Raw genomic sequence first — 26,739 nt, 5'->3', positions numbered from 1 at the left:
TCAGATCCTTTCCTATATCGTTAATGAACAAATTAAACTGTAGTGGTCCAAGAACAGAACCCTGCAGCACACCACTAGTCACAGGCTGTCTTTTGGACTCTACTCCTGAATAAGCCACTCTCTGATATCTCTCCATCAACTACCCTCCTATCCATCTCACCAACCCTATATCCATTCTCATATGCTGCAGTTTACTGATTAGAATTCCATGTGGTATCCTATCAAAGGCTTTATCAAGGTCCAGTAGAATCGTTGTAAACCCGTTACCCTTATCCAGTTCAGCCGCCACTGTGTCACAAAACCATGCTGTTCCCCATACAGTATCCCATTTTCATCTATCCAATCTTGTATTTTCCTCTTGACTATTTTCTCCAAGACCTTGACAACAATTCCTGATATGCTGATTGGCTGGTAATTTTCAACAGCAGTCTTGGAACCTCCTTTATGCGGTGGAACTATTTTCCCTTCTTTCCACCCCCTTGGGACTAACCCAGACCTGAGAATCAAATTAAACAAAATTGTCAAAGGCACTGACAATTCTTTAGCCGCTTCTCGTACGACACGAGCTGGTATACCATCCAATCCCGCAGATGAATTGACATTGAGGTTTTGTAATAGACTATTCACCTCCACTTCATTCACCACAATTCCCATATAAGCTGTTGTTTTCTGTCCATTTCTGCAATGTCACCTACTGGATGATATACTCTTGCAAAGTGCTCACTCAGTAATTCTACTATATCAACTGATTCGGTTATCTCCCTACCATCGGCATTCTTTAAAATCAATCTGCCGTATACATTTTTTCTTTTACTTGCAACATATCGAAAAAACTGTTTGGGATTCTCATTAGCCTGCATGGCTAATGTTCTTTCATAATCTACTTTTGCTTTTCTTACCACACTTGTTACCCTTCTGGCTTGGGCTTTATACCATTCATGTGCTTGCAGGTTACCTTTCTCCTTAAATTCCCTCCACAGTTGTTTCTTTTTTTGCAGCTCAAGCTTAATGGTGTTATTCATCCACTTAATCCCTACTTGATTTATTATTCGGACTCTAGGTATACAGTCAGTCATTGCCTCCTGCAAATGCTTCTTAACCGCTTCCCATGCACTATCAACATCCAGCCCTTGCAGTGTTACATGCTATGGCACTGAACCAATCAAACTCCTAAGCTTGTCATACTTACCAGCCCGATAATTCCACATGTACCCTGTCTTAATTGTAAATTCCACACCTTTAGCCACCTTCCAAGTCAAGTCAAGACCCTACAATCACTCTCACCAATTGGTGGCAATGTGGTCATATTCGTTACAGTCAAATCCTCAGATGCAATTGCTAGGTCAAGCACTCTCTGACCCCTGGTATTTTCCATTACATGCTGTCGCAGATAGTTATCCCTTAATGACTGCATAAAATCCAATTCCTTCCTCCCGTGTGTCCTCTCCTCACTCCAATCAATGCGACCATAGTTAAAATCTCCCATAATAATTATCCTCCTTCCACTCATTTCTTCTATTTGCTTGTGCATACTATCTCCACCATCTTTTCCATCACCTGGTCTATAGCAGCACCCAATTGTATATTTTGTTCTGCTAGCTTCAATCTCACACCAAATGGCCTCAAATGTGCTCTTTTCTCTATCCTGCAATTCAACTTCTATTCTCCTTGGCTGCAGCTCATCAACTATCATCAATAATACTCCTCCCCCATTTTATTCTCCCTGTCATTCCTGAACACACTATACCCCTTGCATTCAATCCCACTAGCTATATCATCTTCAGTCAGCCATGTTTCACTAATGCCAATAACCTGTGGTCTGGAAGTGCCAACCAAGGCCTAATACTCCTAGCATTAGTATACATGAATTGCAGACCCCAGTTAGCCCCATCCCTACCTTGATGCCTTATACTAACTATCCCATTCTGATTTGTTGTTCTTATTCGCTCGGGCATATTATACTCATTCATACACTCAACTGCCTCCCTAAGGTCTGCATATCTACACCCCCCCCCCCCCCCTAATAAATCTAGTTTCCCTGATTCTGCACATCCACTTCATTCAACAACACTTTTTCAAGTCTCCTTACACTGAATCCATTCAAATGCAAACCATCCATCTTATATAGATCCTTTCGCCCATCGAACTCACTCCACACGTCCACAAATTCCACACCACTCATCCTGCATAACCCACGCATAAAGTCATTTGCAATTATGGCCCTCCTCCTAAACTCTTCACTGTCATACAGTGGCAAAAGACTAATCCTAACTCTCTCACTATTCTCTTTTGCCACCTCAAACAATTCCTTCAGGTCCTCTATCATTTCCATTTTTTCTCCTTTCAAATCATTCATACCTGCCACCACTATAATTTCTTTCACCCTTTGCTTTTGCTCCCTAACAGCCTCACTTACATCCTTTATGGTCGCACCAGGTTGGTACGATTTTGTCAAATTTTCTACTATCACATCTCGTACTAATGAATTTCCAGCACGCTCTCCTTCATTTTGTTTACGTTCACAATCATACTCTTATTTTTCCTATCATACTTTTTTTTTATTGGCTGGTACATTCAGTAGACATTTGTGCATACACTCCAGCTGCTGCTTTGCCCTATGTATCGCTCCGCTCAACTGCGCGATCATACTCATTGCATCTATCTCATCTTTTTTTTATTATCTGTTAAACCATTAATTTGCTCTGTATTAATACCTTCATTCTCACTTTCTACACTGTCCTCACAGCTCTGTGGTACAACCTCGCAATTTCTTATCATATTGCTATTTTCTACATTCTACAATTTGATAAAAATATCGCACTCGTGACCTGAAATACACTTTAATTCCTCATTTTCCTTGCATTTTCTGCACACATTCACTCCACTATCATCATCTAACCATACTCCAACCGCTCTCTGCAATGCATACATTTCGCAGATAGTACATTGAATAATCTCCTTTATGTTACAGTTATTGAACAAAGATGGCGAACCATTATTACTAGCCGCCATTTTCCTTCTTACCAGAGCCATGTGCACACTTCTATCGTATTTTATCAAATTAATAATTGAAACAACACCAAAAACACACAAACAGACACACTAAGATACGAAAAGCAAACAAAACTATGTAATATTCAAGCAAAAATTGTCAATGATAACTTAAAATAACACTTATCTTATCAGGAGCTCTCAACAAACGATTATGGAGGAGTTGAGTCTAGGAGAAAGAAAGGGACCATTATTATATAATGGTATACATCCATTATATAATAATGGATGTATACCAAGTACCACAGGGCTCAGTACTTGGTTCTCTATTGTTTCATTTGTATATCAGTGATATAGGAAATGATTTGCGATGAAATATTCAGTTGTTTGCTGATGATGCTAAACTGGAAGAGCAATGATAAATGAAGATTATGCAGAGATCCTGCAAGAAGACTTAAACAGATTAGCAGTATGGATGAAGGTAAATGGCTGCTAGTTTAACATGGCCAAGTGTAAGGTGATACGCTTTGGGAAGAGATCAGAAGCTATGTACTATATTGATGGAACTGAACTTCAGGAAACTGATGAGGCCAGGGACTTTGGTGTGATTGTGGACAGAGAATTGAAGTTTAGAGTGCATCTTGTGAAGGTAATCAAAACAGCACATGTTATGTGGTTGTTGAAGAACACTGTAACAAGCAGGGATAGAGAGATTATTGTTCTCTCTATCCCTGTATAAGTTTTTAATAAAGCCACTCTTGGATTCCGTGGTGATGAAGTTGTGGAGAGGATCCACAGGCAAGTGACAAAGATTGGTGCAGGTCTGTAGAATGCTTCCTATGAGAATAGATTGACAGTTTATAGGTTTCAAAAATTAGCTGATAGATGAAAAATAGGAGACATGATAGAAGCGTTTAAGTTATTAAAGGAATTTTATAGGATTGACATTGAAGATGTTTTTCAGTACAAGGAAGTTGTGTAACAGTGTGGTTATCAAGGGTGTTAGGACTAGGATTTTTTTTCTTAGAGGGTGGTGAATGGGTTGTGGGTGCTTCATCAGTGAATGAGTTTAAGTGGCATGATTGTGTGAATGATGGCTAGTGTGTGAATAAATGGATCTCCCACAGTGAGTCTTCTGATTTTATTGAGATTCCTGTAATAATAATAATAATAGGTTGTCTTTCATCATATTTAAAAATATTCCAACTGTGGTTGTCTTAGTGATGCCAATTATGTGGGCATGGTATGTTTCTGATTCTTCTGCCAGCCCAGCTTACTTTTTTTCCTTTGAACCCTATTAACATTAATGTGTGCTTATCTTCATTTCTGCTGAGATTGAGATTGTTCCATTGGTTGACTTTTCCTTGTTTGTCTTAGTTCTCTGACAGAAACATCTGGGACTTGTAATTGGATGATATCTCACCTCGTATGATATGATACCACAGGGCTCAGTACTTGGTTCTCTATTGTTTCAATAGAGAACGAAGTGTTTTTCCTTGAGCCAGAAGTCTTCATTGGGCTTTCTGCATTCCTTAAACACCATATGGAAGTGTAAATCTCTTTCCAAGTTATCTAGCTTACATCCTTGAGCTATCTTTTTGAGATTAGAAAATGACTCAGTTAATATTAGCTTCTCCCATGTAGGAGTTTCCTAAATGAAATTCAAGCTGCTTCACACAGTGAATAGTGAAACCCATTGATTTTTTAATTTTTTTTAAAGAAAATTACAGCAAGGTGAATCAAAATGCCTGTGATTAAAAAGAAAAACACAGATATTTGATCCCTCCCTCCCTCTTTTATTTCTCAACTACAGATGCAGATGTGTTATGTGAAAGGGTACAACTACTTTTGCTAGGAATATAATTCCTTCTTTCCCATTAAGCTATCATCCCCCACATACATACATTTAATTTTTTCCATCCCTCTACATAACATTTTCTTCTCTCAAAATAGGAGATTGCGTGCTGTATACTTTACAGACAGCTCATAATCACCTCCCATTTCTAACTCTACAACCGATAGAGATAGTCAGTTTATTCAGAGCATGTATATTATGTATGTCTGAATAAATTGAATAATTAAGTAAAGGGGATAAAAATCCCTTATTGTTTTTCAGCCAGTATGCGAAACTCTAAGATCGAAAAGATTTTGATCTTAGAGTTTCACATACTGGCTGAAAAACAATAAGGGATTTTTATCCCCTTTACTTATCAACCTCGCCAGAAAAAATAGCCATTTGGCTTTTCATCTAAATTGAATAATTGTTGGTTAAAACAAATTATATGCTTGTTTTAATCCTATACTCAGGTGTGAAGTAACTTTATGACTAGTTGCTGACTTCACGTCGATTGCTTTAATATTCCATAATGCAAAAACATGATGGGTAAGATTACTATCCAAATCACTTTTAAGTTTTATCGAGGTCTCATCAGTGGGAGATAGAACCAAGAAGATAAGATACATTGGTTAAATCAATGCAGAAGTCATATCTTTTTCATATACAAGTAGGAAAAATGGTTGTATCCTTATTATTAAATTCTCTGGATGAAAGACAGTAGCTGAAAGTATTTAATAATAAGGTTGTAGATCTATCTGCTAACATACCTCAATCTTTCTCTTGCTCCCAATAGCAGGACATTTAACTACATTGAACAGGACAAAATTGATTTACTCCATTATATAATAATGCACACTCTCTGCTGAACCTTAACCACATATGCAGTACCTTTTGCTCTCCTTCAGATGAACTAACTATATCCATTTATCACAAATGACTTCATTGGACACCGCATACAATAACAATCTGCTCACCATCCTTCTCAAAAAAAAAAAAAAAACTAGAATCATAAAGTCTTTTGCATTGTACTTATATTGTATATTCAAAACCGCAGCAGTTAAAGCAAGAACTTGTGGAGAGCAATTGTGTGATGCAACAGAATGGCTTCTCAGGATGGACTATACAATGTCTATGATTCCTATAACCCACTTCAAACAACACAACAGTACTACATGCAGATCCTGGTGGATAGGAGAGCAGCAGGAGGAGGATTGAATTAATTGATGTATATACACAGTTCATACAGAATATTATGACCACCCATGTTATTTCACAACTGGCCATTCCACCTTGCTAGTTGGGTACTTGTATCACAGTAAAAGCCAGTATATATGATAACTGAAGGTGTGACATACTGTTCAAAGTTGCTGATCACTATGACCAAGGGATGTGATCTGATGGACTTTGAAAAGGGCATGATTGTAGGATACTGGTTGAAGAGTGTCAGTATCCAGAAAACTGCTAGTATTGCAAGCTGTTTGTGCTGTAGTTAAGTGTTCCATGAGTGGAAGGATATTGCACAGAGCAGCATTTGTCAGACCAGTGAGTGCTTTCATACTTCATGGTGAATGTAGGTTGTCCTGCTTCGTGCAAGGCATAGACAAAAAAACTATGGAATCTAATCAGGGATGAATGACAATGTTTCCTAGACCATGATTCAGTGTACCATCCTCTGGATGGATCTCCAGAGTAGGCATCCAGTCAATGTACCCATGTTTATGCCCAATCATGAATGATATTTAGAGTTTTCATTTGAGAGACATTGTTGAGCCTTTGAAGAAGAGGAAAAAATTGCTTTTTTGGATGAATATCATTTCCAGCTGCACTGTTTGGAACAGATGGAAGGTTAGGCAAAAAACACTGGGAGAGGAATTAACATTATGATATGGGGAAAGTTTCCTGTTAATCTCTTTATCTCTTGAAGTCTTAATACCTGCAAACCATGCAAGGCATGTCACAAAGTACCTATCGAATGTGGGATTCACTGCTTTATGGTAATTGTTTTTCCAGATAGCATTTGTGTGTTCCAACAGGATAATGTACATTACTGGTATCATTTAATGGAGGTTTGCTGAGTGTAATAGTAATTTCCGAGTGATACCATGGCTACTGAATTTGCTGGATTTTAAATCCCATTGAACATCTGTGGAATTACTTGGATTGAGGGATCTTTCATTTGAGTCCTCCTCCTCAAACATGCACATATGCAGGAAGCAATCCAGATGATGTCATACAGCATACCTCCTGCACTATTCAAAGGTCTTATAGATCCTTTGCCATTTATCAGCAGTTCTGGCAATAAGGGGGGGGGGGAATAAAGTATTAGGGGCAGTGATCATATTTTGATCGAACAGTATAAGTTGCAAAGAGATTTTAATTGGTTAAATGTGGAGGAGATTTTTAATAAAATGAAAGGAGACAGAGATTGAACAAGAGAATATCTTTGGAAGCTGTATAAGAAGAGTGTAAATAGGAGATTAAGAAGCAGATTCTTACATGAAAAGTAGTTAGTCAGCAGTCTCATCTCTATTCTTGGGATGCATTGCCTCAGTTTGGAAGTTGAGTGTAGAAACAGTTAAATGAGTTTTGTATGTAACAGTGATCTTCCGTAATCTTTAACTACATTGAGGTTCAGATGAAAATAATGAAAAAAGCAGTTCATAAGTCTGTAATTCTTTACTGTAGTTATAATTTTTGTAACAAGGAAGTTAATACTAGAGGGCTCTTACACATTAAACTCCTTTTTCTTTGTATATTTTTATATTTTGTATATCATAATTCTGTAAACCATAAATATTGGGTCACAAAGCATCTAATTATATATATAATAATTAAACACCAAAATTCAGCACACATGACTTGTGACATACAGGAAAATCATTTATATTCTGAAAGTTAGTTGCTGCCAAATTACCATAACCAGTTGGTTGTTTTAGTGTATTTTTCATATTGTATATAAGTGTGTTTTTTTATTTAATATAAAGATTCTGTGGTGTAACTATTATTGAATATTTTTTCAGGAGATATATAAAGATCGTAAAAAGTTTTCAAAGCAGGTATTTGAAGTTGCATCTTCTGATTTGGTCAACATGGGTGTAACTGTTGTTTCCTACACAATCAAAGATATTGGCGATGATGAGGTATGGATGTTGTTCTTGAAACTACTTGATTTCTAAATTAGCAGTTTTTGAATTCATTTATTATAGTATTTTGACTATATTGATTTGTGCTAGTCTTGATGACCAAGTAGATCAAAGCCTCTGTTGGCTGTGGATTCGTATCCTGTTGCAATATAGATTTTTGTAAAAAAAATTTCCAGCATAAAAAAAAAAACACACACACACACGAGCGTGATGTAGATAGTGGACTAAAGTTCCGAGAGCTCATTGTAAATGTGTCAAAGACTGCACGTTGTATTGCTGCTATGATAAAAAAATATATATATTGACATGTAGGGATAAGGTGGTGGTGGTGCCTCTGTATAAGATATTGGTCAGATCACATATGGACTATTGTGCTCAAATTTGGTCATCTAGATTTCATTGTGATGTGGGAACACTAGAGAGGGTCCAAAGACAAATGATTAAAGTGATATTAGGGCTGTGGATTGTTGGTTATGAAGAGTGTTTGAGGGAATGTCAATTACAGAGGGTGGTGGATAGAAGGAAAACAGGAGATACAATATAGACCTTGGGATTCTATCAGATTACTATTATTATTATTGTACAGGCACCTCCATGAAGTTCAAAGACTCATCACTGGAGACCCAAACCATCCACACAATCTAACATACCTCTCCTTGAACTCATTAACAGACAAAGCACTTGCAACTGACTCTGGCAACCCATTTCACTCATTCAAAACTCCAAGCAAAAAATCTAGTCCTCATATCCATACTAACTACACCTTTATTCATTTTCCAGATATGATCTCTTGTTCTGGCTCCTCTAGCCTAAATATTTTCCCTTGCATCAATCCTATAAAATCCTTTAAACAACTTAAATGTTTCTCTCATATGCAATCCACATGCTCTCAATCTATTCTCATAGGGAACATTCCACAGATCACCATCTTGATTGCTCACCTCTGAATCTTCTCCACTGCTTCCTCATTTCTAAGAAACCCAAGATACTACAAATTTGAAGACAAGAAACCTGAGCACCGTAATCCAAATGTGGACATATCAAGTCCCTTATAAAGAGGAATAACAACTTCCTTATGTCTACTTATTAGTGTGTTCTTCAATAGCCACGTAATCTTATGGGCTACCTTTGCAATATGTCCTCTTAACTCTCTGTCTACCACCACCCCTAAATCTCTAGCTTCATCTATTTCCAGGTGTTCAGTTCCATCATTGTGGTACACAGCTTATAATATATTTATACCAAAATGTATAACTTTACATTTCTCCACATTAAACTGATGCCCATTATCTTTTGTTCATACTTGACAGTATTTAAATCATCCTGCAAGCTTTCCACATTGGCTTGATTAACTATTATTCTTCTTCCTAACTTCACATCATCAGTAACCAACTGAATATTTCCTTTCAAGTTATTTCCTGTATCATTTATGTACAAATAAACATTGGTGGTCCCAACACTGAACTTGCAGTACACTACTAGTCACCTGCTTTCATCTTGATTCTGCCCCTCCACTTACCACTTTTTTTTTTAATACCTGTCCAGCAGCCACCCTCTTATCCACATAACCAGTGTCATATCCATCCCCATTTGTTCTAATTTGCATAACAGAGGTCTATATGGTATTCTTTTAGATGCCTTAGCAAAATCCAGAAGAATCATTGTGTAGCCATTTCCTTTATCCAACTCAGCTGTTACTCTATTATAAAACGTTCCTTAGTAAATTACTAAAGCATGACTGACCCTCACAAGCCATGTTGCCCCACATACATGCTGCCAGTTGGTGACAGTGATCATGAGTTACTTGTTTGGAAGGTGGCCAAACAGGTTACTGTCAATTTATCCAACTCAGCTGTTACTCTATTATAAAAAGTTCCTTAGTAAATTACTAAGGCATGACTGACCCTCAGAAGCCATGTTGCCAGTTGGTGACAGTGATTATGAGTTATTTGTTTGGAAAGTGGCCAAACAGGTTACTGTCAAGAAGGGATACATGTGGAATTATAAGGTGGATGATTATGAGAAGCTCCATAGTCAACTAGCATCAGTGCCATGGGTTGACAAGCTGTACAGAAAGAGGCTGAGAGAGCATGTAAATTGATTAGGAAGCATATGACACGAATGATGTATGACTGCATACTAAGAGTTAATCAGATAAATAGATTATGAATAAAATGAGTGAAAAGGAACACTGAAATCAGGAAAGCAGTGTAGAAAAAGATGTTATGGAGGAGGTACAAAACTGATTATATGCATAAGGAATATGCAGTTCAAGTTAGAAAGGTGACAAGATGGTAAAGAGAGAAAAAGTGCAGTGTGGAAGGAGATTGGGATTAAGATTTGGACAAAGAAGATGAATATTCACACTTCCTTTAAAAAGAAAGCTGAAGTTTTTTTTTTTCTTTCTTTCTTTCTTTCTTTTTTTTTTTTTTAATCTATGTAAGATTCTAATAGTACAAGAATTTTTACCTTGGTGCTCTTACTACTGCACATGAAATGACACTAATGCTTCATGTACTTAGCATTGTTGTTTTTGAATTTTCTATTATTCATTTGTTAACACTGAAGATGGTGTGAGACATAAATTGAAATATATCTAATTTGCACTTTTAATTAAACTTCTTTACTGTGGACATGTCTTCCTTTTTCATGTTCTTGGACTTGTGCAAAAACATTTGATAGATTTTCATATAACAAGTTGGTGTATAATCTGCACAAAATGGAATTGGAGAGATTGGCTCGCTGAATGATGTCAGCAAGCTGTGTGATAGACTGTGTCTTAGAAAAGGATAACTACTGGTTTTCCCCAAGATTGTGTTCTTGAGGAGTCCCTGTTTAATTTATTTGTTAATTATGTTTTGTGTGGATTGACTGGAGATCTTCATTTGTGTGCCCTGATGTTGCAAAGTTGGGGAGAATTATAAGGAGTATTGTGGATGTTGATTCTCTTCAGGAAGATTTGAAGACTTTTTTTTTATCATGGAGATCAATGAAGGGAGGCTTGCAGTTTTTATATAATTATATTAAGTATAGCAGTAAACATAGCAGCTAACTAAACATTTCCTAACATTCGTTTTCAAATTTTCAGTTCTAGAAAATATGTGCAACAGCTGTTTATAATACATTTTAAAGTTTATGAAAAGCAAAATAATATATATGAATACAACTTTAAATTAGTTTGAATTGCATTTGAGATATTCAATATCATCCAGACACTTAACAAATGCTAATTCTAGAAATAAAATTCTACCGAAAGAGGTGAAACTAAGATGCCGTATAACATCTTTAACTACATCAAATATGGTGCTAATGATATCATTTTGAACTGTGGAAGAAGTTCCTTGAAATACAATCGAGTGCTTTAAATGACTGTCTAAAAGATGATCATACTCACAGAGCACATTTAAAAATTCTATATAATTTTCTCGATTAGCTCAATCTTCAGACTTATCATGACCTAAAAGGAAACTCTTGCTTAGCCAAATAGTATACAGCATCAATTAATCTTTTTAAAAAATGTCTCTATTTTTTCTTTACCTGTTCAAAAAGATAAACTATGAAAACAGGCAGGAATATGGAAAACTCTGCATTTCAGCTATTTAGGTGCAGTTTTTAGTGAAGATAGCAAATTAAATTTGAAAATAGTCAGCATCCTTCTCTTCTGAGAAGGTCGCTGACCTGCAGAGATAAAAGAGTTATCATTCCATTGTATAAGAACCTGATCAGACCACACTTAAACTATTGTTCTCAAATTTGGCCCCCAGGATTTGAAGGGAATAAATTAACTGCGGAAAGGGTACAGAGGCGGATAACAAAGATGGTTTCAGAACTGTACAATGTTAGTTATGAGGATCGGCTGAGGGAGTGTGGCTGCAGAGTTTGGTGGATAGAAGGAGAGGTGATATGATCGAGACTTTTTGTTACAGGGTTGACACTAGGGAGTTCTTTCACTTGGTGGAACAGTGGGAAGGGGCGATAATGACAGGGGGCCATCCCTGGAAGTTATGAAAGGAAGCTGTGAGCAAGAGGGTGAGGAGCGGTTTCTTTGCGTGGAGGGTGGTTGAACCGTGGAATTCATTGCATGGAGGGTGGTTGAACCGTGGAATTCATTGCTTGATAGAGTGGTGAGAGCAAGAACGGTCAGTGAGTTCAAGGAGTGGTATAATAGACTTTGTGTTTCCTATGAAGGACCGCCCACGATGAGGCTCTTGACTCCATGGAGGCCTGAATAATAATAATAATTATGATGGGTAACTTCAATTTTTCTTTGTTTTTCAATGAGAGTGTCAATCCTTTATTTTCCAAATATCTTAAGAATTAAAAATGACTAGACATGTGATTGGGCATGCTCATGTTTTTGCACTGCTGCGGTTAAATGATTATGGTCAGAATATCCATGCTTATTCCAAATGCTTTTCTCTCTGAAGAATAATAAACATGGGCAACAAAAAAGTCTTGAGTGCACTTCACATCCAGTTAACCATTCTACTGCGTTGTATTGTGAAATAGAGACGTCTCATGTACTCAGTTTTTGCATTGTTGTTGTTTGCTTAGTAGATTTGAAGAAGAGGACGAGGCTTACCTCCTTCGACTACAGTCATACAATCTACAAAAGTTCTGGCAGAAAGAATAATTAACACAGCCAACAAAAAAAAAAGTCTTGACCACACTTTACATCCAGTTAACCATTCTACTCATTGTATTGTGAACTAGAGACATGTTCATGTACTGTTTTTGCATGTTTTGGAAGAGGAGGACAAGGCTTACCTCCTTCGACTACAGTCATACAATCTGCAAAAGTTCTGGCAGAAAATGGGAGACTTTCATTAGATTGTCAACATTGTTTCCCATTGTAAATATGGGCAAAAAAGTTACACATTTAAGGAAAATTATACATTAAAAACTTGTCTGTATTATATATAAAATCTATATATAATGCCTACCACGTCAGTTTGCACTTCACATGCACAAAATGAATGAAACTCAGAAAACAAAAACAGCACTGACAAATTACAATGCTCAGTTGGATTGGTTGACACAATAACCAATCAACAGCCACTGATTTCTAGGTGCTGTTGTCTCAGTGCTCACCCTGCCTTGCCTTCAGGGTGATTTAAAACAACTGGAACGCTAAAAATTTGACCCGTTGTGCCATCTGTATGTCTGATCAAAGGACTCAAAGAAATTTCATTTCTTTGAGTCCTTTGATGCATTCGTATATTGTGTTTAATTTTAGGAATCACGAAGCCAGGAAACAATGAGGTCTTTAATGGGAATAAATGCAAATATAGACTGTACTGGCCCTGAACTGACCAAGAATATGAACATAGCAGAACCAGATTCCGATGTGCAAAATCCTGAAAATATAGAAATAGTTGAAAGGAATTTATCAGAGAAGGAACAAGAACTCGTCACAAAAATTACCAACCAAATGAACAACAACATGGAACGAGTCAGGCTTCCAGTATTGAGGCAAGTACCTCAACAAAAGCTAAAGGAACTTTTACAAGACACCAATGAAGTTGCAATGCCGATTCCTACTGGAACTATTGAACAAACGAATCAACTCGATACTCGATAGCCTACATAGTAACATCTGAATTAGGCTACAAGATTAGTGAATTCAAAAGCGGTAAGGCTCAGAAACCAAAGTGGAAGTATTGACTGGAGAATAAAATCCTTAAACTTAGAGCAGACATGAGCAATTTGAAAAACCTTAAGGAAAAGAAGCTGAAAAACACGAAAACCCAAAATAACCTCATAAAGAGGTATAATATTGGAACACAACCTATCGATGAAGTATTAGAGGAACTAAAGCAAAAAATAGTTAGTCGCAGCTAAAATAAGAAGCTGCACTGCATGCATTGAGCAGTAAAGGAAAATTCGATGTTCTGCACAAATCAGTACAAATTTTACAAGAAAATATAAATACTACAGACAAAGGAAATGCACTTAAATTTTGGCAAAGCCTATGGAACAACCCTAAAAGGCATAATAATAAGGCAAAGTGAACAAATTATGAACGAATCTCAAGAACGAAAAATGGACCAACTGAAAAATGGGGCATTTATCTGACAGGCTTACACGAAAGACTTGCTAACCAATTTAATGATGTTTTAGAAGGACAAAGCAAAGAAGAGTGGCTCACAGCAGGGAAAACCTTTTTGATCATAAAGGATAAAGAAAAAGGTCCAAAGCCAGAAAACCTTCGACAAACTGCCTGCCAACAACTTTTCTACTCACAGGCATACTAGCTGACAAAATATGCAGCTATCTTAAAGCAAATTCGTTTTTTCCAATTGAACAAAAAGGTAGCAGCCAAAATTCGAGAGGCACAAAAGGCCAAATGCTGATTGACAAAATGATTTTGAAAAATTGTAAACATTGAAAAACCAACCTTCATATGGCTTGGATAGATTATTAAAAAACGTTTGATTCTGTGCCTCATAGTTAGATTTTAAAATATTAGCAAAAACGTTCAAAAATTCTTGCAAGCCAGCATGAAAAATTGGAAAACAATGTTGATCCTGAATAGAGAAGAAATTGAGGAGGTAAACATAAAAAGAGGTATTTTTCAAGGTGATTCATTATTTCCTTTATCTTGTTATTGATCCCCTTAACTAGAATTTTAAATAAAACTGCTCATGGTTACCAAACTGCACAAAAAAAAGTGCAAAGATATCTCACCTTTTATACATGGACGATCTGAATCTGTATGCAAAATCAGAGAATGAACTCGGATCATTGCATAACTAGGAAAGTTTGAAGATCTGAATGAAATAGAGCTCCTCTATGGTGAAAAAATCAAGGCAATAAAATGCAAAGATAGCTACAAATATTTGGGAATTTTAGAAGCATCAGAAATTCTGCACAATAAAATCAAAGAAAAAACTAGAGCAGGATACATAAGATGACTAAGAAAACTCCTGAAGTCGATGCTTAATGCCGGAAATTTGATAAAAGCAATTTACACCTGGTCCATACCTGTTCTGAGATATTCAGCAGGCATTGTTGAATGGGCCCAGCTAGAGGTGTAGAAGATTCACCTAAGCTAGACTAGCTGAGTTTTGTTAAAGTTGATTGAACTGTGTTTGTAAAAGTCAATGTAAGTAAACACGATTTTGTTAATGTCTTAAAAGCTTACAACTGAGAATTGTATGTGTACTTACAGGAAATTGTTAGTATTTAGTTAGTTATTAAGTTACAGTAATGAAAGGGAAGATGAATGTTAACCTACAACGAACAAGATTTAGCTAAGTGTAACATAAGAAGCAGCTACATGTCTAATTTAGATAACTAAGCATTGTGACAGGATTACCGTATATTATCGCATATAATGCGATCCACGTATAATGCGAACTAGAAATTTTGTTTGAAAACTAGCCCTAAAATGCCATGTCCACGTATAATGCGATCCGTTAATCTTGTTCCATAACATTATAAATAATACAATACGAATTAACGAAAGAAATGTTTATTTTAAAACAAAATATCAAAATCCTTTAAATTCTTCATCTTTTGAGTCATCAAACATTTCGTTTATAAATTCATTTGTAGGGATTGCGTCATCAGTGTAGCAGTTGTCTTCATCATCTTCATGCTCTCCATTTTGTTGTGCATCATCCTCGTTTTTGTATATGACGTGATCTTCGGATCCATCCATTGAATTACTTATTCCACGTTTAAGAAATGAACATTGAATCATTTCAGATGATATCGAATCCTATGCTTCTTTAACCCAGCTGGCGACTAGGGTGATCTCAGGCTTCTGAAAATTCCCACCCTTTGTCATCTTCACCAAACCAGATGACATCCATTCTCTCCATTTTTCACTTAAGTGATCTTTAAACGGCTTATTCAAGCTGACATCAAGCGGCTGCAAAACGGAAGTTAAACCACCCAGTATGACTGCTAGGTCTTTACATAGCTCACGTGCTTTCTCTTTGCTTGCTTCCGTTAAATGTGCCCGGAACATATCCCAGACTAGCATGCTTTGTTGACGTAACAAGCTACCTGGACGTATGTTCCATACTTGATCCAGCCACAACTGTACACCTTCTTCATCCATCCAACCTTTCTGATTGGTGCAAACAATTACACCTGGTGGAAATTTCATATGCTTCGGAATTTTCTTCCTTTTAAATATCACTGTTGGCTTTAATTTGGTTCCGTCTGCCATGCATGCTAGAACAATGGTAAAATGCGTTTTTTCATGTCCCGTTGTTTTTATGAAGACACCCTTTTCACCAACTGAGTTTACTGTTCGATTCCCAGGCATATCAAAGTACATGGGCATCTCATCCATATTGCCAATTTGGGAAAGTTCATATCTGTGACACTTCTGTAATTTTATGATAAATTTATGGAAGGACTGCACTTTTTCTTCAAGCTGCTTTGGTAACTTCTGTGCAATTTTTGTTCGGTGTCGTAATGTTAATGCTTTGCGTTCCATAAATCTGTTGCACCACCCAGGCGAAGCAAGAAAAGATGAAATACCTGATGTGTCCTTGAATTTACCATTCTTGAGTTGTACAGCTTGAAAACGAATTGGATTTCTTGTTACTATAATACCATCTTGTTGTTGCATCAAAATACATTCATTTAGCTCTTCTTCGAGTTCTGGAAAGGATGCCACATCTCCACGATGGTCATGTTTCGTTTTGGGGATTTTTTCAAGACTGTCTTCTAATATTACTCTCTGCCATGCCAAATTGTCTCATAGCAACACTGTTATGTTCTTCTGCAAACTGCACAACACACAATTTAAATCCTGCTTCAAAAGATGAACGTTTACGTTTCTTTTGGCTCATTTTCAGGCTAGGTTTGTTTAACGAATAATATTTAAAATGAACTGTGGTTAAACTGATATACCTAACTGTGCTCTATCATTCGGCGACGGAGCGCGCATCGTATCTGCGCATAAAGCCAGTAATGTAAGTAGCTTTATGCGCAGATACGATGCGAGTGGGTCAAGTAGATTTGGTTGCATAGGCATTAGGTAGTATATACTGTGTGTGCAAGTCTAATAAGATGGTATATTTTTTAGGATCTGCATATAATGCGAACCCCTAACTTTAAGTAGTATTTTTTACCATAAATTTTTCGCATTATACGCGATAATATACGGTAACTAGGTGTTGTGTGTATAATGTTCAGTTGTATATTTTGCCTACTGTGCATGTAAAAGGGCTTAGAGAGTTAATGTCTCCTATTTGTTTGTGCATTGTACTATTTTACTAGGTTAAAATAAAATGTTTTGTTTGTATAACTATCTTGCCTGATCTATTGCCAATGCACTGTCTCCAAAAAAATTAGCGAACCTGCGAGCTTGCTTGATTAAGAATCACCACGACTGGCTATAAAAGATTGTGTATGTTAGATTTGATCTTGCATATGTTCCATACTTAAATTTTCAAGCTATATATATAATTTAGAATGGTGCAGTCGTGCAAATAATTTTTTCTAAATTGCTTAGTTTGAGAGTTGGCACCCTGTTTATTTTGGATGGACTAATAACAAAGGTCATCTACTAGCAGTGCGAACATAAAGAAGATTATAACGAAATAATAGCAAAGTGTATATTAAGCTGATTATAGTTACAAGTGAGTCAAGTTGAAGAAAGTTAGGCCTAAAGTGCACGTGTAAGGGAATAACAAATGGCGCAATCGACGACATCTTAAATATTCTTAACATAAAGAATATTTTTACACATATATATTGGTTATCTTCGACATTGCCTCGCTGTTTACCAATATTCACTTGAATGACAGCTTAACACTCTTAAAAATGTTTTTCCCTCTGATATCTTAGATACTCTTCTCTTTGGCATCAATTCTGGATATTTTTCTTGGAAGAACAAAATTTACAATTTACAACCAGTGGGAATTGCTATGGCACCCCCCTCCCTCCCCATTACCTCTGAAATTATAGTTCTGAAGAAGATATCAAAGTTTTTATGCTATTGTTATGAAGATAGTTTGGAGGATTTTTATTTTCTTATGCTTTGGTGAAGGTTTAAAATAAGAATATAATTTCTTGTCTAGCATAATTTATTGCCTTACCAAGTGACAAAACTTTAACCTGACTAACTTTTCAACAGACAATAAATGCACCTTTTCTGCTAGACCAGTGTTTCTCATACTTCAGATATCCACATACCCCTTCTTAAGTTTTCATTATTACCAAGTACCCCCTAATTAATTAATTACAAATAAATAAATTAATGAAAATTAAGAAATTAATTTAAAATATTAATTAAAATTTAATATCTATTTTATTTGAATTTATATGTTCATGTAAACAAAAAATACGATTTATTTTTAAAGTTTGGTTCTCTAGAGATGTCAGACGACACACTCTTATCAATTTCATTTGATCCACATGCAATATCAATGTTTTCTTGTTGCTTACAGCTACTTGTATTTGCTGTATTGCTCTCTTTTGGGGGTTTTATAAATCCAATCTTGAACCAATGATCCATACATAAGAATTTGAAAGTTAAAAAAAAAATACTGTATTTACTCAATTACAACTCTAACTTTTTTCCCAAAATTAAAGCTAAAAAATCGTTGAGAGATACGTGCAGGAATTTTCGGAAATTAAAGTTTTCAGAAAAAAACTGAAAATGGTGCGACTTACCAAGAAGTTCCTACTTTCTATCACTACTTTTGGCATCGAGAACAGTTTCTTTGTGTGCATCGTTAAAGTCATCTACCCAAATAGCATAATCTTCTTTCCCATTATTTCAAGCAAAAATTACCAGTAATTTACAAGACTTGAGATATGTAGAGCAGCGAAGAACTGCACATGATTGGTGCGGTATTAACAAAAGATTGCATGAACCAAAGACAAATTAGCATTTCGACAGTTGAGTTGAAATGCTAATTCCCTTCAACCGAATTCCATAATATCTGAAACATGTTCACTATATATTTCTTAGTTTTAACACGTTAACGACGGGGGTGGTGTCAAGCAAAACCATATGTTCCACCAGCAACATATGATTTTGCTTGGTCTATACAGCAGTTTCCGTTGGAGAGGGGATGTGATTTGTTAGTTAGTGCCGTTTTATCCCGGTTGTCTCTAATTGAACTGTTTATTGAAAATATGCATAGCCAAAAATTGCCACGTACCCCCCTAACGACTTTTCGCCTACCCCCGGGGTACGCGTACCACACTTTGAGAAACACTGTGCTAGACCAGTCAACAGAATCACTATACTTAGAGTTAAGGACCTTTGAATGTATTGCTAAGGTTCTAAGGAAATTCAGCCTTGCTATATTTAGACCAGTTTAAAAAAATTAGCCTCCTTATTAGTAAAGCTCTCTTAAACAGACCAAATCAAATTGATGTCTTTGAAAGTTCTATATATTTTACATTTCTGTTTTTATCATTGTCATTACCTGGAATGTCTTAAAATAGGATATAAGATAAAAGGAAAATCCAACACATTTCATGATAATATTCATAAAAAAAAATAAATAAAAAACATGGGAGAAAGGAATATTATGTTGTGCTATTTGATTTCATATAATTTATTTCATATATTTGATTTAATTAAATGTTTTACTTTTTTATTTATTTTTTATTTTTATGTCTAAATTTAAAAAAAAAAAAATGTTTAATAGGGATATTTGAAAGCACTAGGAATGGCTCGCACAGCACAAGTGAAGAGAGATGCTCGTATTGGAGAAGCAGAGGCCCATAGAGACTCTCAGATTAAGGTTTGCATATTTTCTCATCATATATATTTGCATATTTCTCATCATTATATATATATTATAGTCATACCCCGAAGTTACGTGGTAGGTGGGACCAACAAAATGTGTGTAAGTCGAATTCGCGTAACTCAGGGTATAATTTATATATACAAACATACAAAATATTAGTTAATTGGGACCAAAGGTTTACAAAAACACCTATATTTTTTAATAAATATAATCATAATTGTAATTTTTCGTACATAAAAAAAGAAAGTTATTTCGATGTTGATTTCATAAAATCTAATAGATTCGTCTGATGGCATAATGTCTTTTTCTTGTCACGCAAAATTTCTTCATAGCAAGCTAACGATTTTTTTATTCCTTGCCTTGTCTCTACAATTCGTTCCTCGTTAGAATCTATGTGCTCCCAAATCTGTAAACCTTTCTTTTATGATTGTTCTTACTGTGGATTCCTGTAGATCGAACTTCTTTGCTAGATCACAAATTTTCGTTCTACCTTCAAAATCCTTAATAATGTTGAGTTTTGTTTCTAAAGTCAATGGTTTTCTTTTCTTGCTAGCTGTAGAAGAATCGGACTTGCTTCTTTTGGATGACATTATTTTTTATGTGATAAAATTTTTATCAAGAACATAACATTAAACAATTGCAAGGTGTAGACTATAAAAATCGTGTATGAATGGAGACCGCGCGAAACACGTCAGTGCTTGTTCACAGCATGTTCGACACTGGCGAATGAGGCCAGTGCCAAAAAGATACGATTAGTCGTGAAGAGGGACGGGATACATACATATAAGAAACCGCGTAACTCCGGATTCGCGTAAGTTGGAGTATGCTCCAACTTACGCGATATATATATATATATATATATATATATATATATATCGCGTAAGTATATATATATATACACACACACACACACACACACACACACACACACACACACACACACACATAAAATTCTGTCTTGGAATATTCATTTTATGTATCGAACAATTGCAAATCATTATTATTTTGGTTATCCTAAGTATTACTATTCATATCATATATTATACTAGGAACCACGCCTGTTTACTAATGCTTGGCAACACTAATCCTCCAGTATGTGTGACATTGCATGAAACATTGATTGGACTCATTGTTGATATATGTTCTTGAGTTTTGGACAACATGAATGCTACAGCTGCATAATCAGAAATTTTGTCAAACCTTTTTCATTATTGTTCCCAATAGGTGGATTGTCTTTACAGTATCCAATGATTATGTATTCCCCGTTGTTTCTAGTAAAATAAAGATGACACACATTGTCAGGAAAAACAATTATGCAGGTTCTGTGTATGTTACATCTGTTTGGCAGAATTACCAAGTTTCCCCCCTATTTTATTTATTATTTTATTAATTTTTTTTATTTTTTTTTGTAACTCTTGGATTTCAGTCCATCACTCCTATACAGTTCAGTTCTTCCTTCAAACTCAATTCCACACATTAACAAACTGCACTCCTTTCTTCTCACTCATTTCTGCTAACATGTCATTCATAAATCTTGCTCTGTGCCTCATCTCATTACTGTCGTACATTTCCTATCACACTATTATCTTTTATCTTTCTCAATAATCTCCTGATTGGATATCAGGATATCCAATCTTTCATTGCCTTTTTCATACCGATATAATTAGTTTTCTTCTTCATTTTTCCATACATATATTTCCAATTCTTTTCACTTCACTCTGCATCTGTCTCATCTTTACCAATGCAGCTTTCAAATCTTGCATACTTTTTTCCTCTGTCATTTACTCTTGCTATTTATCGCCAGTCACTTGTTTGCTGTCAGCCCTGCTCACTACCTTGCTGTTAATTACACTCTGTTTTCCAACATCATTATTGCCCACTTTATCGTTAATTTCACTCTGTTTATCAACGTCATTATTGTCTGCTTTATCGTCATTTGAACTTTTTCTCACTATCACTTCCACGCGCACTGAACATTCACTCAATCTTCAACTTCTGTGTCAGTTACGATGCCATGCTCCCTACTTGCATTTTAAACTATTTAAACTCATATTTAAGTAAGCCTTATGGTTCATCAGAATATTGCATTTCCTACATACCCAGACTCATTCTTTTCTCTTATTCAGACTCTCTCTCTCTACATAAATATCTGCAACATCTTCTCACGCATATATGCTTCCCATTGGTAATCATGGCCCTTCTCAATTCTGTTCTAGCATATCAAAGCAGCAGACTCACTATTTTTGTGTCATTTTTGCTCCTTCCAAGTCTTCCACATTCTCTCTCATTCCATATTTCTCACCTTTCAAATCATTTATGCTTGCCAAAACAATTAACTTGTTCACTTCTTTCTTCTACAAACTTACAGCTTCACTAACATTCTTTATCTTTGCACCTGAGAAACATGCTTTCCTCACTTTCTCATTAAGTATACTTCTTATCATCGAATCCCCACACAATACTTTCTCTCTTCTCCCAGTTTCTCACACTTTTAGGCTTTTCCCATTCACTCTTTCTTTCTCCCTCTTGCTTTACCACATGCCAATCATTTCTCCAGTTACTTAAATTCACATTTTGTCATACTTAGAATTTTAGAATAGTAATTAAGAATATATCTTAATTACTAAAGCCAATAAAAGAAGTCTTGTGGTTATATTAAATTGAACAACTTGCCTTCAAAAAATGAATCAGTTAGTCTCAGGCAACAGCACCTATCAACCTGTGAAATATAACCCAACTAATCAGATTAAAAGGAGAACAGTAGAATTACTGAAATTATTCACTTCCTGGCCCACAGATAATTAAAAAAATTATTTCTGTACTATGATCATTCCCTGAGATTCATATGGCAGAATCATTTGCCCAAGAAACTAGCGTCAACACTCAAGAAGGTAGGTCATTCTCCTCCTCTTTTATAATAATTTTATAACACTTTGTAAACAAAATCAAAAACATCACATTTTATAAAAGTAATTTATTAGTCAGTTGTGACATGTCTGTCCTTTCACAAATATCCCAATTGCTGACACAATTCTTCTTTTATAAGACAAATTTCCCCACCTGATATCACAGTGCTCTTTACTCATGTACTATATCACAGTGCTCTTTGCTCATGTACTATATGGTATGGAAAAAACTTTTTAGTTGCAAAAAGAAGGCACAGCCATTGGTTTGCCATTATCCCGTCCCCATTGCTATCTTTTATATGGAAGCTGCTAAGCATTCGAGCATTGTGTTCTAGATTTCTTTACTCTTATAAACCCAATGTCTGGCTTAGGTATGTTGATGATGGTTTATTATCTGGCCCATGACTGCCAGACTTTAGACACCATCCTCAGCCAGCTGAACAAATGACACAAATGCCTACACTTCACAGTTGAAATTAAAGTCAGAACATGCTTCCATTTCTAGATAAATTTGTCACACATCTTCCTTCTAGCAGTCTTTCCTTCACTGTTTACTGTAAGCTTACACATACTGACCAATATATTGGTCTCACACATAAACTCTTAGGTGTCGTTAGCACACTAAAAAAACAGGGCTTTACAGATTAGTTCCAGCACCTAAGCATGAATTAAAAATTATCATCAGTACTTTCCTAAAAATTGTCTACATCAAAGATACTATCAACAAAATTCTTCACAAGACTGCACATAATAATAAAAAGAAACTGGATTACAATAAAACTGTAGCTATTCCATTCATTAAAGGGATATCAGATAAAATAAACAGAATATTACACAAATACAACTTTAATGTCATGTTTAAACTTCCTGAAAAATTAAAGAACTTATTCTAGTTAAAGACAAATAGAGTAACAAGAGCAGTGGAGGGGTAAGGCATACACTGTCATTTTTTTAGATTTTTCCAAGGCATTTGACAAGGTGCCACATGACAAGTTGATTTTTAAGTTGCATCATATGGATTTGGATATCAGATTAGTGGATTTGATTGGTGATTGGCTCTCCAATAAATATAAGAGAGTTATATGTGGGGGAGCAGTATCAGACAGTAGGAAGGTTACAAGTAGAATTCCACAGGGTTCGGTATTGGGACCATTGCTGTTCAATCTTTATGTCAATGATATTGTCACAGGACTATAAGGAGATGTTCAGTTGTTTGCAGATGATGTGAAGTTTGAGAGCGTTATCAGTAATAGTGATGTCTGGGCTCTTGGAGATTTGAATAAGCTGGAGAGGTGGCAAATGAATGGGGATGTCAGTTAATGAAACTAAATGTAAGGTGTTAAAATTAAGGATCCACAGGTGGGATGCTTCATACTCGCTTGATGGAATTATACTACTCGAACAGTAGTATAACTCCACTAAGCTGTACACTACTTCCTCTGTATACTACTTAGTGGAGTTATACTACTGTTCGAGTAGTAACTCCATCAAGCGAGTATGAAGCATCCCACCTGTGGATCCTTAATTTTAAAACCTTACATTTAGTTGCACTAAATGTAAGGTTTTAAAATGCATTTAGTTATACTACTTCCTGTACTACTACTGGAAGAAGTAGAAAAAGCAAGGGAACTTGGAATGATTATGGATGGAGATTTGAGGTTCTGAGGACATATTGCAAAGATCTAACAGATAAGCTTAGGTGGTGATGGTTATTCATGACTTATTTTTCACGGTATTAACAACACCACAAGTACTTTTATCAACAAACATGTTTTATTAACGCTTATATTTCGCTGATTTTCAACTCAGCATCATCAGAGCACAACAACACGTTTGTAAACGCGACAGTGAGTGAGTGAAACAATATAATTGCAAAAGACAAAAGATCTAAAGTCCTATTTTTTGGCACCCTCTAATGGGAAAAAAAAAACAAAACAAAACAGCAGTTATCCAGGAGTTTTTCTTAGGATAACCGTCTCCCAAATTTTTGGCAAATTAATGCAACCATATTTGTTAAGGTTGGGAGAATTCTTCAAAGCCATTGCTGACTCAAAAAATAATCTTTCAGATCTATAACGACTCCTAAATAGCACATTCGTTTTCCTCCATCTAATCCTGTGTGAAGGAGTGTCCAAAGTGTGGTCTGCCAGTCCCGACTTGCCATAGTAATAGTAGCGAATGTATCTTTCATGTTCTTCCAGGCGGATGCTCACTGATCTTCCCGTTTGCCCATAATAGGCCAAGTCACAGTCACATGGAACTTCATACACTCCTGGGTGTGCTAAAGGGTGAAGTTTATCCTTAGGCGAGCAGATCAGAGTTGCCAGCTTGACATGAGGTTTGAAAGTGGTGTGAAGGCCATGTTTCAACAATACTTTGGCTATCTTTTCCGATGTACCTCTGATACAGGGAATAGAAATGGTCATGTTGTATTCTTGTGTATTATGGGAGGGCAGAGTAATGGGCCTATGTAGTATTTTATCTATTTTGTAGGGATTGTAGCCGCTGGCTAAGAACGTATGGCGCAGGCATTGGAGTTCAGTGGTCAGAGCTGTATCGTTAGAACAAATGGCTCTGGCTCTGTGTGTAAGTGTTTTTAAAATGCCGTACTGTTGGACTGGATGATGATGTGATTGTTTATGTAGGTATCTTCCTGTGTGTGTAGGCTTTCTGTAAATAGAAAAAGATAGTGATCCATCTGAAAGGCGGGTGACTAATGTGTCAAGAAATGGTAAACAGTTATTTGATTCTTTTTCTACTGTGAAGTGAATTTTGAGGTGTTGACTGTTTAGGTAGGTGATAAAAGCATCCAAAGTGTCTTGTCCATGGGGCCAGATGGCAAACACATCATGTAAATGATGTGTTTGCCATCTGGCTTGTGGTTACACTATCTACATAGCATAACCACACTTGTGGCTTGTATGTAGCTGTGGTAAGTACTTTGTTTTCAAAGTGTTCCATGTAAAAATTTGCTAATGGGGGAGAACCCATAGCAGTACCATTAATCTGTTTGTAGAATTCCCCCCCCCCCCCATGTAAAGTAACCTGCATTCATGGTAAATTGAAATAATTCAAAAATATCTGGGGGAAATTTAGACTTGATTAAATCAAGAGTGTCTATAAGTGGTAAATTGGTAAATAAGGAGGTGACATCGAAACTAACCATTATGTCTGAATCTTTTAGGAATAGATTTTTAACCAGTGTTTTGAAATGGATTGAATTTTTTACAAAAGTAGAGGAGTTGCCAGTAAGGGGTGCAAGCGACTTGGCTAAATGCTGAAAATACTACATAGGCCCATTACTCTGCCCTCCCATAATACACAAGAATACAACATGACCATTTCTATTCCCTGTATCAGAGGTACATTGGAAAAGATAGCCAAAGTATTGTTGAAACATGGCCTTCACACCACTTTCAAACCTCATGTCAAGCTGGCAACTCTGATCCGCTCGCCTAAGGATAAACTTCACCCTTTAGCACACCCAGGAGTGTATGAAATTCCGTGTGACTGTGACTTGGCCTATTATGGGCAAACGGGAAGATCTGTGAACATCCGCCTGGAAGAACATGAAAGATACATTCGCTACTATTACTATGGAAAGTCGGGACTGGCAGACCACACTTTGGACACTCCTTCACACAGGATTAGATGGAGGAAAATGAATGTGCTATTTAGGAGTCGTTATAGATCTGAAAGATTATTTTTTGAGTCAGCAATGGCTTTGAAGAATTCTCCCAACCTTAACAAATATGGTTGCATTAATTTGCCAAAAATTTGGGAGACTGTTATCCTAAGAAAAACTCCTGGATAACTGCTTTTTTTTTCTCTTTTTTTTTTTTCTCTCGTTAGAGGGCGCCAAAAAATAGGACTTTAGATCTTTTGTCTTTTGCAATTATATTGTTTCACTCACTCACTGTCGCGTTTACAAGTGTGTTGTGCTCTGATGATGCTGAGTTGAAAATCAGCGAAATATAAGCGTTAATAAAACATCTTTGCTGATAAAAGTGCTTGTGGTGTTGATACTGTGAAAAATAAGTCGTGGACATATTGCAAAGGTTGTGAAGACATCTCAGAGAATTGCTGCAAAGTTGAGGAGAACATTGACCACTAGAGAAGTGTGCTGTCCATTG

The 26,739-nt window shown here is 36.1% G+C and overlaps 1 protein-coding gene across 1 annotated transcript in view; it reads left to right on the top strand.

The window, feature by feature from the left end:
• LOC150100848 (flotillin-1-like) overlaps positions 1-26,739 on the top strand; it is a 198,986-nt gene that overhangs the window by 38,840 nt on the left and 133,407 nt on the right. The window contains exons 5-6 of the mRNA XM_090401919.1: positions 7,849-7,968; positions 19,599-19,694. Coding sequence (XP_090258045.1) covers positions 7,849-7,968; positions 19,599-19,694 — 216 coding nt within the window. The remainder of the gene's footprint in view (positions 1-7,848; positions 7,969-19,598; positions 19,695-26,739) is intronic.

This window comes from Typopeltis vanoorti, chromosome 12, assembly GCF_054136105.1.
Source record: "Typopeltis vanoorti isolate ZY-2024b chromosome 12, IOZ_Tvanoo_1.0, whole genome shotgun sequence".
Taxonomy (NCBI): Eukaryota; Metazoa; Arthropoda; class Arachnida; order Uropygi; family Thelyphonidae; genus Typopeltis; species Typopeltis vanoorti.
Note: the sequence above shows the minus strand (reverse complement) of the source record. Positions and strands in the feature narration are given on the sequence as shown.